Raw genomic sequence first — 17707 nt, forward strand, 5'->3', positions numbered from 1 at the left:
TCCAGATATTCCACCAATTATCAGAAACATGCTTCCATTCAATGTGTGTGCTGCCAGCATTAATAATTTCACATTTTTTGGATGACTTGAGAAACAATCGATGTTATCTTTCGATGCGCAGTCGCCGACTTACATAATAACATTCAAATAATATTAGTCAGTTAAACTATATCGGAGAAATCATGAATAACAGGCTTGTCAAAGAAGATGTCATATAGAGAATCGAACTTCTTTCTATTAATTAAACGCTCACATATTCTACTAAATCTAACCCTATATCAAGAGAATAATTTTAAACAAATATAACAAGCACAGATAAAAACCACTATCAAGTCTCCAACATTAACTGTTACACATAACTAATCCATGAAAAAGAGCAGACCATAACTTGACGCAAACAAAAACCTACGAGGACATTGCGACGAAAGTAAAGTCGTACCCAAAGTAAGGCATAAAAACGTGCTTCGTCGTAAAGTCGTGACACGTTTCTATGAACCATGGATCATCACTAAATACTATTAAATTACCGTCCCACCAAAAAGTACAATTCATCGGCGCAATATTTATTCTGCTAGCCTCTTCTGCCAGAGGCGCACCAATACGGGGATTCTTTTACCAGCGAAAAACCGTCGCTATTAGCGATGAATTTTTGACGTCCGTCGCTACTTTGCTGACACGCCGGCCGCTCCTGTTTTGAATTATTTTAATTTTGTTTTTAAATTTTTAAATTTTGACTTTTTTTGGATTTCAATTTCATATATTTTTGCTATTTCAATCTCATATGTTTTTAAAAAGTTAATATTATTTATTAAATTTAATAAATTTATTTTATTAAAAATTAAGATGCTCGTTAAAACTAGAATAATGATATAAATAATGTAAAAATATATTTAAAACATATTTATGTAATGAGTGAACTGTGGGACCCATATATAATGAGTTGAATGTTAAAAGTGAGGTTAGTAAAAGAGATATCTTGTTATAATCAGTATGTGACAGTGGATCCCACGCTTTTTGATGAGTTGTTGGGTGTTTGTGGATGCCATAAAACATACAATCCAACATCATCTCGTACGATTCATTCTCTATTTGATGAATTTCAGCCGACGTAACATCTACGGTTAAGTCGGAATTGAACCCAACAAAATACATGGACCTCGATCACACCCAATGTATGGTTAAATAAAGAATGATTCAAATTCAATAGACTGTTAGAATTAATTTTGATAGTCATATAGATAAATTAGGATCAAAATCAATGAAGGAAAATGTTATCCCCATAAAAATAAAAAATAAAAACATGCCAATTTCTGATTTATTTTCTATCCTTTTTTGTAAAAAAAGAAATTGATTAAATCCTGCGTGCTTAGATCGTAAACGATCTTTTATTAGTCGAAAAATAGGTGATAAAGATTTTCACATATGTTTCATTCACAAAAATATATGAAGTCTCTTATGAGACGGTCTCACGAATCTTTATCTGTGACACGAGTCAATCCTACCAATATTAATAATAAAAAATAATAATCTTAGCATAAAAAGTAATAATTTTCCATGGAGGACCCAAATAAGAGATCTGTCTCACAATATATGACCCGTGAGACCGTCTCACACAAGTTTTTGTCAAACATAGGATGATCAAGAGCCAATTGAAGAAGATGCCTAGAACCCGGTTTTGTTGGAAGAATACTGAATACATATATTACAAAAATAAGTATATTTAGTCATTTACTAGAGGAAAAATCGTGACAAATAACTAGATAGTGAGACAGAGAGCTATTGTATAAACCAAATCTTCCATGAAAAAAAAAAAAAAAAAAAAGAGAGACTTACTGCCATGGTGGTAAATGGTGCATGCCTAGTCCAAATTAAAGCTGGAATTAATTAATTAATAATAATCAGATTAAATAAAATAGTTTCTTTTCCCCATCAATGAATTTGAATTCTAGTAATCTAATTATAACTATTCCGAAACTACAAGTTTGACACATAACGTTCCAATTTATTCTGCTAAAATATTTCAGGATTCGTACGTTTAGATTAAAAAAAAAAAAATCAAACTAGCTTGAATATATATATATATACACACACATGTGTGTGTTAGTGTGTAGTTACCTCTCTTTGCGTTTCTCCAGAAAGCTCTGCAGTGATTTTTTCCTTGGAATGGGCAAATCTATGTAAACAAGCACCGCACCATTATGAAAATGCCTTTTAATATTCAAAATTTTTAATAAAGATAAAAAAAAGTCTGAATTATTTTTACCGAAACATACCATCGTTGAGAGATTTTAGGAGATATTGTGCAGTCGGTCTAGATTCGGAGGATTCAGCAGATTTATGGAGCCCATCTTTCGCAGCAAGTTTCATAATATCTTGTGCCTGAACGTGCAGTTCATTCATTTACAAGATATTTTAAAGATTTTGGAATGAAGAAGAAGAAGAAGAACAAAACCTTATGTGGAGACACCTCAAAAACAGCAACCTTTCCGTTGTAGAAAATCGTCATCGGGGCAGTTTCAGTTTTTTCTCCAAACCAAGTACTCAGCCTATACACACCCAACAGCAACAAAAAAGAGGGAAACAAGGATTTCATGTTTCGTAAACAGTATATAAATTTCATTTAGGAGGTATGTATATATTGATGCTCGAATTGTTTTGTATACCTTAGAGTAGGATCGCAAACTGGCGACGAAGGGATGTTATGTTTTGGCTCCGACATCGGAGTGGCAGTCGGAGGAATACAAAAAGTGGATTTCTTCGCATCCAGACGTCCATTAGCAATCACACTCTTCAGTACCTCTGGATTTATCTTTGATATCAGACCTTGTATTTCTGGAAAACACATACCATATATATATCAAGACACGAACTCAACTAAATATAGAATATTTGCACACATGAAACTACAAATAGAGATCATATTCGAACCACGAAAGCTGGTTTTTCGCTCGAAAGTGCGAGGATCGGAGCGGTTGCCCGTGTTTAAGAAATCGAGTTCGAGGCCCGATTTTGCCATGTATAGCCAGCTAATTGTGTTTGATTCTTTGGTTTGGTTTATCAGAAGTGATGTCCCAGCGTGTATTTATGGCTATGAATGATACTGGTGGTGGGGTCTTTTCCAGACCTGTCGAGTGAAGTAGTATATTGAAGCACGTAATTCATGAGGGCGAGGAACCTTATTTACACAACATTTTGCGTATTAGCAGTTGTGGGCCAATCCCAACCTACTACTTCACATAATTTGACTCTTCAATTTGGGATTATCCACTCGATTCTAAGTCCTGTTTAAAAAAAAATTAGATTTTATCCTTTGCAAAAAAAAGATATAAGAAGAGAGCTTTTACTGTAATTAGGTCGATCCTATTTGATTAGAGATGTAAACGATCAAGCTAAATCAAACAGTATCAGGTTTGAGCTTGGTTTGTTTAAAATTGTTTGAGGTTCGAGCTCGAGCTCGATTCGAGCTTCTATTATCAGGCTCGAGCTCGATTTGTATTGAAATTACTGAGCTCGAGAAAAGCTCGAGCTCGACTCGTTAAAAGCTCGTTTAGCATGTTAATCAAGTCAGGCTCGGGCTTGATTCATTAATAGCTCGTTTAGCATGTTTAACAAGTCTGGCTTGAGCTCGTCTCGTTTTCGAGCTCGATAAGCATAGAATTGAGCTCGAGTTTGAGTTTGAATCGAGCTTGTTAAAAATTAAATATATCTATAAACTAATTTTAAATCAGACATAAAAATGTAAATTCATTCATAAATAACCAAAACGACACAAATAAGAGCTAAAAAAAAACATAAATCAGTATATTATTGAACATTCCAAAATCATGTTTGCGAGCCACCTAAACGAGCCGAGCTCGAGCTCGAGTATGAGCCACCTAAATGAGCCGAACTCGAGCTCGAGCTCGCGAGCCTAATATCGAACATGTTTGCGAGCTCACGAGCCGAATATCCTTAGGCTTGAGCTTGGTTTGATTAAATTTTCGAGCTCAAAATCGAGTTTGGACTTGGTTTGATATGATTAACAAACAAACTCAAACGAAATTTTTATCGAGCCGAGCTTCGAATAGCTCGCAAACGGTTTGATTCATTTACATTCCTATATTTGATATAGTATCCGAACCGAATTTGGATCATCTACTGTATTGAAAATACAGCATTTGATGATGTGCACTGTTTACACGAGATGATCACGTGATATCTTGTGGACATCACACCATATGAGATAAATTTAAAAAAATTTCAGATTAAGTGTAAAAAGTGCAAGTAAACACAGTAGAGGATCTAAATCCATCCGAACCGGATTTGGATCTTCTACTATGTTGAAAATACAGCATTTGATGTTGTGAATTTTTTACACGAGATGATCACATGATCATCTTGTGGACATCACACAATATGAGATAGATTTAAAAATTTGTCAGATTTAACGAGATGATCATGTTATCATTTCGTGTCAAAAGTGCAAGTAAACACAGTAGATGATCTAAATCCATCCGAACCGATGTTTAATTGATTTTGTTGTGAAATATTAGAGATTATATTAAAATTAGCAACTTTGTAAATATTGTTTATACTAATTGACTGTAACAATTTTTAAAACATTATGCTTTTATATTTAAAATTATGATTGTTGGCAACTTGGCGAAGACCAAAAAATATCAAGTCTCTTTATTTGGTATAAAGATTTAGGTTGAGACTTTTGACACTTTCGTTAAATTTCAATTTAACTGTATTCTAAAGAAATGTTCTTCTTTTATGAAAATATAGATGAACATAAATACTTTTCTCGTGTCAATTATAAATAAAATTGTTTTTTTTTATGCATGTTAAGAAAAAAATATTATTTTTCATGTCGAAAGTAATCGACATAACTCACGTGTATATATTCATTAGGACAAAAATTTGTGTGAGACGGTGTCACGGGTCGTATTTTGTGAGACAGATCTCTTATTTGGATCATCCATGAAAAAGTATTACTTGTTATGCTAAGAGTATTAATTTTTATTGTGAATATCGGTAAGATTGACCAGTCTTACAAATAAATATTTGTAATATCATCTTACAAAAGACTTAATCATTCATTAGATCGTCTCGAACGAACCATACTCAAATAAAAAATAAGATCTGTTTGGTGTTGATGATGTGATTACCCGACTGTTTATAATGTATTATGTATGAGACCTCGTTTTTTTGTTTATAATGTATTATGTATGAGACCTCGTTTTTTGCATGGGATATTGCCTGAAGATTGGGCACACCGCACACCCTTTCGATTGTCGGCCACGCAACGCTTAAATAAATGAGCAACTCAAATTTCACGTGATTATTTTACTCCCGTTTCGGTGCTTTGACTGTACCCACCGTCTACTTTACACCAGAAAAAGACCCACCGCTCCGAATTCCTCCAAATGAATTTATATATCTTGAATTTATATTATAATATTATTTTTAATGTTAAGTGATTTTTGTGTGAAAAAGATCAGAAATTATAGATGAAATAGAAATGTTAAGAGGGGACGGATAATTATTTAAGCATAATACTTTTTTGTTATTTTTGAAAAATTGATTTTGATTCATAATATTTTTTCCACCTATTTTTTGAACATGTCTTTACCAAATATTATATAGTAATGATATGACAGATGCACCTAATTAATTATTTGCGGTTCTTTACAAATGTTTACAATTTGTCTAAATATTGTCAACGTGTGGATATTAACGAACTTGGCCCGTGGCTCACGCCTTACATGGCTTCGTAATTGGGAAAATAATACATTTAGTCGTTTAAATTGTTTTATTCTTTTTTTTGTCACGTCTTGAGATGGGGTTAATCGACACCGACGTTATTCAACAATCATATAATTGCTAAACAACAAACATTATAGTATAAACCAAAACCAGTTTATATAATATCATAAAATGGAATCGTCTTTACAATGTTAACTCCGAAAATTATAAAAATATGTGGAAGTGTTTATAATTTGTATTAAAAACTCACAAAAACATATTATTCATTAAAACTCTTCATGCATCCACTAACAGCTCGAAAACTTGTGTCTGATTCTTATTTCTCTATTTCTTCTCCTGATTTATCTAGGAATGTGGAGTAAGGGATGAGTGATATGGTCGTCACTCAGCAAATAAGGACGTTCGATCACAACATAACAAAATGCATAAAAATTCGAAATACATACCATACATAACATGACTCATACCACATGCATATCATTGACCATACACTAAGATTCTTCTACTTTCTATGGTTTACTGATATCAGTCCCTAATTTTTACTCCTCTAAGGGGACGAGGTCATATAGCAGTTACATCACCACCGCGTAAGGGTCATATCATGGTTGGGATTCACACTCATATCAATTTGAATCCTCATAGTGCCAACATATACATCATGCGACAATCGTAACAAGAAGGGGTAATAGAAGAATTTGTACTCGACAGAATTTTCGAAAACGAAAATGCATATAACCGAAATTAAATCTTTAAAACAAGCACACTTACCTTAGACCTATAAGAAAACATGAAGAATTCGAAAATCATAGAAGAATCATGTAACTGGCACTTCGAAAACGCAGCAGCACATCGACCGAAAAATCACCCGTCTTGAAAATTCTTTGCGCCTTATTGAAACGTTGGATCGGGCATAAAATTTTACAGTATGTTCAAAAGTACGTCAAATAAATTATGAACGGTGAAGATCGGGTTTGGAAGTCGTTTTAACCTGGTTATGAACGAAAAACCGTAGGTAGGCTGTTACCGCATAAAATCTGAGCAGTTTTCTTGCGAATGATATAAACAAAAAATTAACAGTTGGATTTGGGTGAAATTTGGAAATGTTATTCGAAACATATTAAGGCATATTCTAAACTATGGAGGTCGGATTCCGAGTACTCGAGCGATATAAACGAATTTCTGAACTTGGACAGAAATTTGATGACTCGTGCAGAATTTTTGAAGAGGAATTTCGAAAATATGAGAGCAAAAACTCGAAAATTTGATGTGTAAATGAGATGTAAATTCTGAATGGGAGCTTCTCCTATTTATAGGGAAGTAGCTGCTATCCTGATCGCGTATTATTCTCGCGTTTGAACTTTTGAATCAAACTTCTAATCTAGGATAATTATCATCTTTTATCCGTGATCTTGGATAATATTTTGAAATCTATATATCCTTAATTTTGAAATTTAAGAGTTGTATTATCTTTTGCTTCTTTATCCATGTATCTCAATATCATCTCAAATCTTATATGTTCATCTGATAAAAATCTTTCCAACTTTGAATCTATATTTCCAACTTTATCTGTTTATATCCAAATTCCTTATTTAATTCTTGGATTGTTATTGACTTATTTATTGTCTCAAGTTCAAAATATATGCACAATATTATCTTAAATCATGAGCTCCAAAAATATTGTACACGATATTTTGCAAATTTTACCTCTTAAATAAAATAATGAGATAAATACCCAAAGATTGAATAATCATAGCACACTTAAATTACAAAAATATTATCACGATTGCAAAATTTTGGGTTTTACATTTTTCATCATCTTTAATTTTAATCATGTAATTTTTTTTATTTATGATATATTCATCAGAGTACTTATATTATACTAAACACATCAATATTTTTCACTATTATATCAACATTTTATGAGAAGTATTGTACAAAATAGAACTAAAAAAACAAAAAAAAAAATTGAAAGACTAAACCTTAACTCTAACAAGTCAGGAAAAAAAAGAAAATAAGACAACTTATGGAACAAATTTGTTAATTTTTTCTCTTCTTCACTGTCTGACGGTATAAATGGGTATGATTTTGCAAGAAAAATAAGCGGGGAAGGACCAGTTAGAACATTGTTATTAACACGACTTTTCAATGTTTGAGAAATGTAAGTTGTTTGAGAAACTTTTAACACAACTACTAATGTTTTATGATTGTATCACATAGCTATCGAATTAATATGCAACATTCGATGAACCAATGATTCCAGATTCTATCGGGATATATGACATGAAGGGACCGTACTGTACGTTATTTATAACCGACTGATTCTTGCATGCTCTATCAGTGATACATAGGGAATCATGGGGCGATGCTACTATACGCTCTTACCATGATTTGATGGGTTTAATCAGAAAATGATTTCTGACATTCTCATGATTAAATGTTGGTGTATGGAATGTGGGCAAATTAAGATAAGTCCGAATAAAGAAAATTGTCATGAATCACAAAGAGTTGTGAATTCACGGCTGGCTGTATCCCTGAACCATTGAAGGTCACACAATCACTGGTTTACTTGTTCTCAGTTGATATAATAAATTCGATGAGTTGAATTTAGATGAGTTGAATTTATAAGAAATAAGTTTGATATGATCAATCGATAAGTTTATAAATAAAGTTTATGAAAGCTTATAGAGATTTTGAGACCATGACTGCTAAAGACAGTCAAAGAAAGTACATCTACCTTATTTAAACATTGATCATCTCGAAATTAAAGTGTGTATCATAATAACAAACAAGTTGCAAATTGTCACATCGATGATATTTGATCATTGATCGAGATTATGATGAGATTAATGTAATGAGTTTTGCATCATGAGCTTGTAAGAGTATCAGGCTATCGTGCTAATTTATTAAAGTTCAAATGAGCTTTACTAATTAAATTATATTTTAATTGAGTTAAAATATAGCTCATTAAGTTTTTATAAAATATGATATTGATTTCTGTAATATGAAAATATTCATGATATCATAATTTTAAAATTTACAAACAAATTAAAATAATATTAATACATAATATTCTAAAAAATATATGCATTAATTATGAGATGCATTTAGAATTCTTAATTAACTTGATTAATTAGATTAATTAAGTAAATAAAAGATTAAAAAATTAATAATAAGGATTTTGTGTCTTATTTTACAAATTGCATCCGAAAGTTTAAAAAAAAAAGAGAAAAGGGGTGCTGCTCTCGACATGATATTTTGCAAGAAGTTTTCGGCAATCCTAATTAATAGTATTGAATCTATTTCTTTTTTGTGTTCTATATCTACGCAAAAACATCTTCTAATTTTCTAGTGCAAATTAGAAGAAAAACAAGTAATCCGATCGTAGACCTGATTCGGAGATCGAAGAAAGAGTTTCGAAAGAAAGTTCGTAGAGATTTACAACAAGAGTTATATCCCATAATACCGAAATAGTTGAAGTCAAGTAAAAATTGTTCACTAAAGGTATATATTGAACATCCTTTGTATGTTTATACTTAACTTAAACCATACGAGTGTCCAAATATTTTAAATATCAAAATAAAATATTTAAAACTTCTGCTGTGATTTAGACACAAGAAAAACGATAGCTCAATAATTATGTGACGAAGTTTGTGACGACACATATATAATACTAATATGGCAATTTTCCCTCAAGGAAGAAAACTGCGTAATTGATAATTTAAAAATTAAACTAATTCAACAAAACATTGTGGTAGAAAATTACACGAGTAAATTAAATTTCGAAAGTGATCATTCTATCATCTTTGCTTATTCCTACCAACTCTTTGATAATAATTCAAACAGCCACCATTATATGTACGAGATATAATCCGAAAAAGAATCCCGACGATTCAGTCCACTCCTTCGCAAATCGAGAAACCGAACGAAACAAAAGATATGTTTGTAAAACATTTCTTTTCGACGGAGTACATTTGAACCTAGCTAAAACACTACAAAAAACAGTTGTGTTAGCGACGGCAATAGGAAAAACCGTCGTTAATATAGCGACGGTTTTTCTTAAACCGTCGCTATTAAAGCGACGGTTTGTATAGCGACGATTTCTCATATAACCGTCCCTCAAATTGCGACGGTTTAAGAATAACCGTCGCCAAATTGTGCGACGGGTTTTTTGACTGTCGCCTTTGGCGACGTTTATATTGAAGCCCGTCGCCATATTAGGCGACGGGTTTTTTACCTGTCGCCATGTGCGACAGTATAACAGAACACCGTCGCAATAGTCGGCGACGGTTTATTTCCAACCGTCGCTAAGAGCGACGGTTTTAACTACCGTCGTCCATAACGGGGAAAACCGTCGCTCCAGGCGACGGTTTTTTTTAAAGAGCAACACTTTTTTCGTATTAATTTTGTAGATTTGTTCTTCGGTTTGATCGTCCAGCAGCTCTCTTCCTCAGTCTTGGTTATCTTACAGGGTCGGCTAAGATCTTCGCGCACGTCGGGTTATTTATGCGTTTTATTTACAGAAAGTTTAATATTCAATTTTGCGTAGTAGTTTATTTAAGAATTTTAGCGTAATATTTTCTTTAAGAATGTTAGCTTAGTATATAATTATTGTACAATTTTTGATAATAGATTTTAAACAAGTTAATATTTAAACATTTGTAGGCTTCAATGGCTAACACAGATAGAAGTTGGATGTATCGTAGGTTGGAGAATGGGTTCTTAAGTAGTGAATTTTGTGTTGGTGTTGAGACTTGAGACATTTGTGTCATTTGCACTAAGTCATCCAGAGTGTTTATTAGATGGAAAATTACGATGTCCATGCAACTGTAAGAAGTGTCAAAACAAATGTTTTGAGGATGCCGAGACTGTAAAGTTTCATTTAGGTAGATATGGTTTTGTACCGAACTATTATTGTTGGCAGTTTCATGGTGATCAGTACGTCCCTCCTATGTTTCCAAACTTCAATATGGAGGCTCCTTCTTCATCTTCTTGTTTCGTACACAGATCAACTCAACAAGAATTCATTGACCCGATTCAATCTAATTAATACTTCTGTAATACTGAACATGAAAACCAATACTTCGAAAACACAAATCAAAATGAAACAAATGAATTTGCGGAAGAAAATCCTCGTACAGACTCTGGCAATGATGATCCTCAAAGTCCGAACAGTCCTATAAAATCTCTGTACGAAATGATTAAGTCTGCTGAGAAAGAAATTTGGGATGGAAATCCACACGGTCATTCTTTGTTGTCTGTGTTAGCTCGGTTATTGAAGATGAAACAAGAGTATAACATGTCTGAGCGAAATTACAATGATATGTGTCAGTTAATGTCTGAGCTATGTCCTTCCGATAACTCAGTGCCAGAGAGATTTTATGCGACAAAGAAACTTATTAAAGATCTTGGACTTCCAGTCGAGAAAATAGATGTATGTCAAAATAACTGCATGATATATTGGGGGGAAGACGACTCGTTGACAGAGTGTAAGATTTGTCAACATCCTCGGTTCAAACGTAGCAGACGTCGATCTACTAATCGTAAAACTCAAACTCCGTACAAAAAGATGTATTACTTTCCAATCACTCAATGTTTGCAACGATTATATGCGTCAACAGCTACAGCCTCACATATGCGTTGGCACAAGGAACATCATTTCGATGGTGACACAATGACACATCCTTCGGATTCTCCAACGTGGCGTCATTTCGACGTGTTGCATCCATCATTCGCATCTGAGATTCGAAATGTTAGGTTAGGAATGTCAACCGATGGATTTCAACCTTTTGGTCAAAGTGGTCAGCAATATTCATCATGGCCTGTCATTGTCACGCCATACAACTTGGATGTGCATGAAAGAGGAATACATGTTCTTGACGGTGATTGTACCTGGGCCAAATAACCTGAAAGACAAACTCGACGTATTTCTTCAGCCGTTAAATGCAGAACTACAATCACTGTGGTGTTCAGGTGTGCAGACATACGACATCCATCTGAAACAAAACTTTAATCTAAGAGTTGCTTTACTCTGGACCATAAGTGATTTTCCAGCCTACACAATGTTATCCGGGTGGAGCACTGCAGGGAAGCAGGCTTGTCCTCATTGCATGTCTGATTCAAACGCTTTTACACTACCATGCAGTGGCAAAACAAGTTGGTTTGACAACCACAGAAAATTCCTGCATGTGGATCATCCATTGCGTCGAAATAGAGTTATGTTTATTCGTGGAAGACGAGTTATGGGCACATCGCCAGTTGTCAAACAAGGTGATGAGTTAATGAACGAGTTGGACGAATACGGATTCAGACCTTCGTACGAGGTTCACAATAACGTTACTTTAAGAAAAATCGATTTGATTAATTTTTATCAAAATCACAGGAGGAGATGGAGCGATACATGGCTAAGTCGATGACTCCCACAGATGATGGATCAGAGCCTGCTGTCCCCAGCCCACAGTCGGTGAACAGCATGTTCAAGACTGTTGTTGGGGGGAAGAAAAAGGGGCGGATGTACGGTTGTGGGTCGATGGCCAGCACCTTATATCCAGATGAGATGGCTCCGGGTCGACGTGGTGGGTCATCGGGTGTCAGTCAGTCGTCTCAGTCCCAGCAGATGGCAGACATGCGACAGACTCTAGACTCATCGTTACGACGTAACGATGAGCTTTGCGAGAGGATGCAGGCTACAGAGGCGGAGAACGCCATGCTGAGAGATCGCATGGCGTCACTAGAGGATCAGGTCCGAGTCCTTGTTGCAGGCATGTCACAGGGAGCTACTGCGCATACATCAGGGTCGCACGCTGCTTGGATCAGGCACTTCTCACAGGGGTCGATCCCGTGGTGCAGCAGTTGCTTTTTCATCTCGTATCCACAGATTATCACAGAGTTATGTTCCTCCGACGCAGGGGTACGAGGACGACGATGACGAGACCCAGTCACCGTTAGGGATGTCAATGGGTTCGGGTTTTACCCAGACCCGCAATGAACCCGCGTGTATAGGATGGGTTTGGGCATACTAAATGGGTCATGGGGTGGGTCTCGGGTTCAATTTTTCAGACTCGCCCAGATATGGGCGGGTCATGAGTCCTATAATACCCGTTCCATATATATGTGGATATATAAATATTCTAGGTTTTAGTTTTATTAATTTTCATTTTTTTAGTAGCTCACTCCAACCATAACGATCTTAGCTATTTCTATGTCAACTGTTGCATTTGAATCTGGTTTTAGTAATAGTTGAAGAATAGTTGATCCTCATATTAGTATATTAAATATTGTCTAGTCATTGATTTTATATTGATTTGTTTAAATTATGTTATGACTTATTTTTGGGGATGTCAAGATTTTTTTAGAGAGCTAGTAACTCTTTTTTTTATGTAATTATTTATGTCGTGAAAATACTTTGTTTGTTATTATTAAGTGTGATCGAAGACATGAATTAATTTTCCACAATGTTGTATTTAGAGGCTTGTCTATTTCATAATTCAGTCATGTGAAAAAAAAAATTACTTTTTATTTTAAAAAAATTCGGGTCTCATGGGTCTACCCGGCCCCATTTCGTATTCGATGTGGGGTGGGTCCGAAGAATATTTAACCGGGGTGGGACGGGTAATGGGTCAAAGTTTTTTTCATTGGGAGGGTCTTGGGTTTAGCCATACCCGCCCCATTGCCGCCCCATTGACATCTCTAGTCACCGTAACCACGTTTTTTCTGATTTTTTTTATAACATTTGTACCAAACACTTGTATTATTATTTGTAGATTAATTAAATGATTACATTTCTCAAATTATTTTGTTAATTTTTTTTCATTTTTACGGGACACTATTTTTAAATATCTAAAGAAATTTAAAAAAAAATAAATCTAAAATAGCGACGGTTATTTCATAAACCGTCGGTAAATAGCGACGGTTTAAGAAACCGTCACTTAATATAATGACGGGTTTCACAATAACCGTCGCTTAATAAAAGCGACGGTTCTATTATTAACCGTCGCTTAATATAGCGACGGTTCCGCTTAAACCCGTCGCTTAATATAGCGACGTTTATTTTTAAACCCGTCGCTGAATAAAAACCGTTGCTTAATATAACGACGGTTCTTTTGTTAAACTACTGTCGCTTAACGTAGCGACGATAATCATGTAACCGTCGCTATAGCGACGGTGTTTATCATTAAAACCGTCGCTATTTTGTTACAGTTATTGAGAAACCGTCGTTAATAGAAGGCGACGCGGCCTCCGGTTACGGACCACCAAACCGTCGCCTGACCCTTTAGGCGACGGTTTTAGCGACGGATTAGCCTCTTTTTTTTTGTAGTGAAAGAACAGAACAAGGACACGGCACGCTGGAGTTTAGGCGACAAAGCAGATTTGAACCCAAAATATCAAGATATGGTATGCAAGTCTACGCGACCATTTTTGTTGATTTTGCCTATGCTTGGTTTTGTCACGAATGTAGCGCCTGACATAAGACGAAGACTTGCGTCCTAATTGTCAATCGTCGAACGTTTGCCACATTTTGTTATGCTTATGAATTATGCTCGTTGCTAAACGTGATATTCATGCCTGGAGATTATGATGGGACTGCAAGTCCATCAATTAACCCCAAAGTCAACACCAAATTGTTTTGTGTGTGTGTGTGTGAGCATAAATCTCAGGCCCGTTCCGTTTTAACCCGAGTAAACTTTCAGCATATTTAAGTTTCTATATATCTGGAATTTGATAATCGAACTTTGGAGATAATAACAAACAAGAAGGGTATAATTCCCGCTGATTGAGCATAACAATAGATTATTTAATCCGTAATCAGTAAAAAGAAGTGTTTCCACAACAGACAACTCACTGATGAATCGAATCTTCACCTTCATTTGATTTCTTATTTTATATACGAAGCCTTTAGCTCAAAAGCAATGGCAGCATTGTTCGAACAAGCAACAGCAACAAAGAAGGCCCAAACTGCAACACAAATTTCAAAAAAATCACATCATAAATAATAAAACAAGCATAAATATATACGACAGATATAGTGACAGAAGAACAAAAATTTCAAAGAACCGGAGACGGTATCCATGTTGTTCAGATTGATTTGGTATCTCAAAAAAGGATTAGAGCAGGGATAACTGCAGACCTGTTCCTAGTTTTTTCGGACATCAAGTTAAAAAGACAATAACAAGCACATGAATGATGATGATAGGAGAGGAAATAGAACTGAAGCAACCACTGAATTGGGGCAATTTGCTAATAGATTTTACACACCATTTACAGCTAAACACAAACAGAAGGGCAACGCAAACTCAAAAATACAAGAATCAATGTTTCAAACACATCCTTCACTCAATACTCAGCGTCGACCAAAAGGAAAGGAAACAACGAAAATTGAAGGATATTTGGTGATCTAGCAAAATTTTAAGGTGGGGTGGGGTATATAAACGGTGATCAAGATTTAAATTCGTAGTGCCCGTCAGATTAAAATTCCATAAACGACGGAACACATACCAGCCTTTGAGAAATGAAGAGCAGCCAGAGTCCTCATGGTGATGATGATGATTGTGCCGAGGTGGCAGCGGAGGAGGATAGTCATTGTTGAAGTAGCCCTGATAACCAGGAGGAGGGGGTGGCGGAGGTGGGTACCCCTCCCTGAAATACCCTGGCGGTGGTGGCTCCGCCGATGGGTGTCCCCACGGCGGCGGCGGATGTGGCAACCCTGAATTCAACCCGTATTCCACAAAAAATTAACCGACCTTTATTATAAATGTCGCGGCTATAATTAGCAAAGCCACAGATGAAAACTTGCCTGGTGGAGAATAGGGACCATGATGGACGTGCTGGTAACTCATAATTCACGGATTGTGGAGCTGTGTGAATTCACAAGAGAACGGCCCAAACTTTGACCCAATATTTATTAAATATATAAAGACGACAAAATGAAATGACACCTAATTTTCTTCATGGAAAGAGGATAAGCTTCCAGTCTATTCGAGAGGCGCCAAGTTAAGATATTTTTATACACGTAGCCCACTGGGTTGGCATCCAGAGCCCAGCGGCACGTGTGGGCATCGCGTTGAATTTAAATACGTGTCACATTTTCAGCTATATGGTTCCGTGACGAGTACGTTTCTCTAGCAGTATATAGAATTCATCATATCCGCAATTGGAGCAGGTGTACATGTTGAAGTGTCGGTCCATATATCATTAATTATTATTTAATTGTTGAAAAGTTAACACGGCTAAGTATCAACCTCTTCCTGCTTAAGCAAGAAACGTATATAAACAGAGAACTTCTTTGTCTCTTTGATTATTCGTATTGTTGTATAATCTCTGTCGGTCATCAGACAACCAATATTCATCGAACTCGATTCGGTCCCTGTGAGTTTTAGACCATGTCTAGCACAAATGAAGATCGCGTAGCTAAAGAATCACAACCTCGTGAAGCCACCGTCTCATCTGCCACTGAAACTACGCTGCCTGCGGGAGGAGAAGTCAGGAAGGGGGAAGATCAGAAAGCTACAGATTTCGAACATCGTGAATCCTCCGGCTCATCCACGCCACAGCCACACGCACAGCCACACCCTCACCCACAGCCACACCATGACCCACAGCCACAGCCACAGCCACAGCCACACTCACAGTCACAGTCACAGTCACAGTCACAGCCACCACCGGAGGAAGATGTGAAGAAGTGGGGTACTCACGAGATGGGCGCTCCAGCGGCCCCAAATGTTCACCCGGACAATCAGCAGGCGGCTCATTGGCAGGCACAAGGCTCCGTCCAACAGTATCACGATAACCAACAGCCTTACGTAGTGCATTCCCCTGTTGATAAGCCCGCCGACAGCCCTTATGAATATGTTGTTAATATGTTCAATTCTTGGAGTCACGGGGCAGAAGGCATAGGAGGCAATATCTGGAAACATTGTGAGTTCATTTCTTTAATTCACATTTTCCCATCAATCTTAATTGATTGAATTTAAATTTCTTCCGTTGTCGTTTACTTTGGCCTAGTGAACATATTCGATATTCTGATTGATGACATGTTAATTATGCTCGATGTATGCTTGTTTTCAGTAAAAACTGGGCCATCTTTATCAGAAACTGCGTGGGGGAAGGTTAATTTGACGGCAAAGGCCATTACAGGAGGAGGATTTGAGCCACTTTTCAGGCAGATTTTTTCTGCTGATCCCAATGAGAAGCTGAAGAAGACTTTCGCTTGTTATCTCTCCACAACAACAGGACCTGTCGCAGGGAACCCTCTATCTCTCCACAGCTCGCGTAGCCTTCTGCAGTGATCGTCCCTTAACTTTCAGAGCTCCATCGGGGCAGGATTCCTGGACTTACTATAAGATATCAGTACCCATTGGAAACATAGAAGGTGTGAATCCTGTGGTCACGAAACAGAATCCGCCAGAGAAGTATATTCAGACGATAACTATTGACCGCCACGAGTTTTGGTTCATGGGATTTGTGAGTTTTGAGAAAGCGATCAATCACCTGTTGGACGCTGTTTCGGATTCTAGAGCGAGCACGGGGAACGTAGCGCATTCGGCCGGTCACGAGCCAAGAAGCTAAATCACTCTCTATATATCGCACATCATTTGCACTTCACGGTTTCGGTTATATGCATTCTGATACAGTTCTGAGTAATTTTCTTATGTGTGTTTTGTGCTGTAATTTTGGAATAGGGACGAAGCATACGTTTGTGCGTAAATAAATTGCCTATACTGTGGCTGATATTATGTTTATCATCATTGTTTATATATTATATTTTAAGATTTGGTTTATGGAGTAAATTTACTATGCATAAATTTACTTAACCAACTTGAAAATTAGTTTTCTTAGCGAGTTGATATCGAGTCAAATTCGTTAAATATGATAAACGGTTCGAGTTGTTTGCGAGCTTTTTAATTTTCAAATGAGCCGAGCTCGAGCTTATACGTATCTAAAATCAAACCGAACTCAAACTAGT

General features: G+C 36.1%; 3 protein-coding genes across 5 annotated transcripts; 1 reads left to right on the forward strand and 2 right to left on the reverse strand.

The window, feature by feature from the left end:
• Window positions 1-235: 235 nt before the first annotated feature.
• On the reverse strand, window positions 236-3127 carry LOC142532977 (protein TIFY 9-like). 2 transcript variants are annotated; one of them, XM_075639547.1, is made up of 7 exons: window positions 2929-3127; window positions 2664-2832; window positions 2453-2546; window positions 2274-2379; window positions 2116-2173; window positions 1833-1874; window positions 236-619 (listed from the first exon to the last, which is right to left on the reverse strand). In XM_075639547.1, the coding sequence occupies exons 1-6, from the start codon at window positions 3014-3016 to the stop codon at window positions 1859-1861; spliced, it is 531 nt and encodes a 176-aa protein (XP_075495662.1). In that variant the 5' UTR covers window positions 3017-3127; the 3' UTR covers window positions 236-619; window positions 1833-1858. The 2 variants fall into 2 exon arrangements, with proteins under 2 accessions (XP_075495662.1, XP_075495661.1); XM_075639546.1 differs by lacking the exon at window positions 1833-1874 and having other exon boundaries at window positions 243-619; window positions 2115-2173.
• An 11391-nt stretch (window positions 3128-14518) lies between these two features.
• On the reverse strand, window positions 14519-15705 carry LOC142532707 (uncharacterized). Of its 2 annotated transcripts, none has more exons than XM_075639083.1 (3): window positions 15539-15697; window positions 15241-15448; window positions 14519-14700 (listed from the first exon to the last, which is right to left on the reverse strand). In XM_075639083.1, exons 1-3 carry the CDS (start codon window positions 15579-15581, stop codon window positions 14646-14648), a joined length of 306 nt encoding a protein of 101 aa, XP_075495198.1. In that variant the 5' UTR covers window positions 15582-15697; the 3' UTR covers window positions 14519-14645. The 2 variants fall into 2 exon arrangements, with proteins under 2 accessions (XP_075495198.1, XP_075495199.1); XM_075639084.1 differs by lacking the exon at window positions 14519-14700 and adding an exon at window positions 14787-14878 and having other exon boundaries at window positions 15539-15705.
• Window positions 15706-15908: 203 nt separating this feature from the next.
• LOC142532706 (GEM-like protein 5) lies at window positions 15909-17522 on the forward strand. The gene is given in 3 exon segments (XM_075639082.1): window positions 15909-16659; window positions 16810-16985; window positions 16987-17522. Coding segments are annotated over 3 exon segments (1035 nt in total). The 5' UTR covers window positions 15909-16124; the 3' UTR covers window positions 17311-17522.
• Window positions 17523-17707: the final 185 nt, after the last annotated feature.

This window comes from Primulina tabacum, chromosome 18 (genome assembly GCF_025594145.1).
Source record: "Primulina tabacum isolate GXHZ01 chromosome 18, ASM2559414v2, whole genome shotgun sequence".
Lineage (NCBI taxonomy): Eukaryota > Viridiplantae > Streptophyta > Magnoliopsida > Lamiales > Gesneriaceae > Primulina > Primulina tabacum.

Excerpts from the sequence above, each read along its gene's own strand:
- LOC142532977 (XM_075639546.1), bottom strand. The coding sequence starts at position 3,016 with ATGGCAAAATCGGGCCTCGAACTCGATTTCTTAAACACGGGCAACCGC. Across the intron at positions 2,833-2,928 it reads GCGAAAAACCAGCTTTCGTG|AAATACAAGGTCTGATATCA; the intron begins GTTCGAATATGA and ends TGTGTTTTCCAG. Across the intron at positions 620-2,114 it reads TGGAGAAACGCAAAGAGAGG|CTGGTAAAAGAATCCCCGTA; the intron begins TAACTACACACT and ends GACGGTTTTTCG.
- LOC142532707 (XM_075639083.1), bottom strand. The coding sequence starts at position 15,581 with ATGAGTTACCAGCACGTCCATCATGGTCCCTATTCTCCACCAG. Across the intron at positions 15,449-15,538 it reads TGGTCCCTATTCTCCACCAG|GGTTGCCACATCCGCCGCCG; the intron begins GCAAGTTTTCAT and ends GGTTGAATTCAG. Across the intron at positions 14,701-15,240 it reads TCTTCATTTCTCAAAGGCTG|TTTGGGCCTTCTTTGTTGCT; the intron begins GTATGTGTTCCG and ends TTTGTGTTGCAG.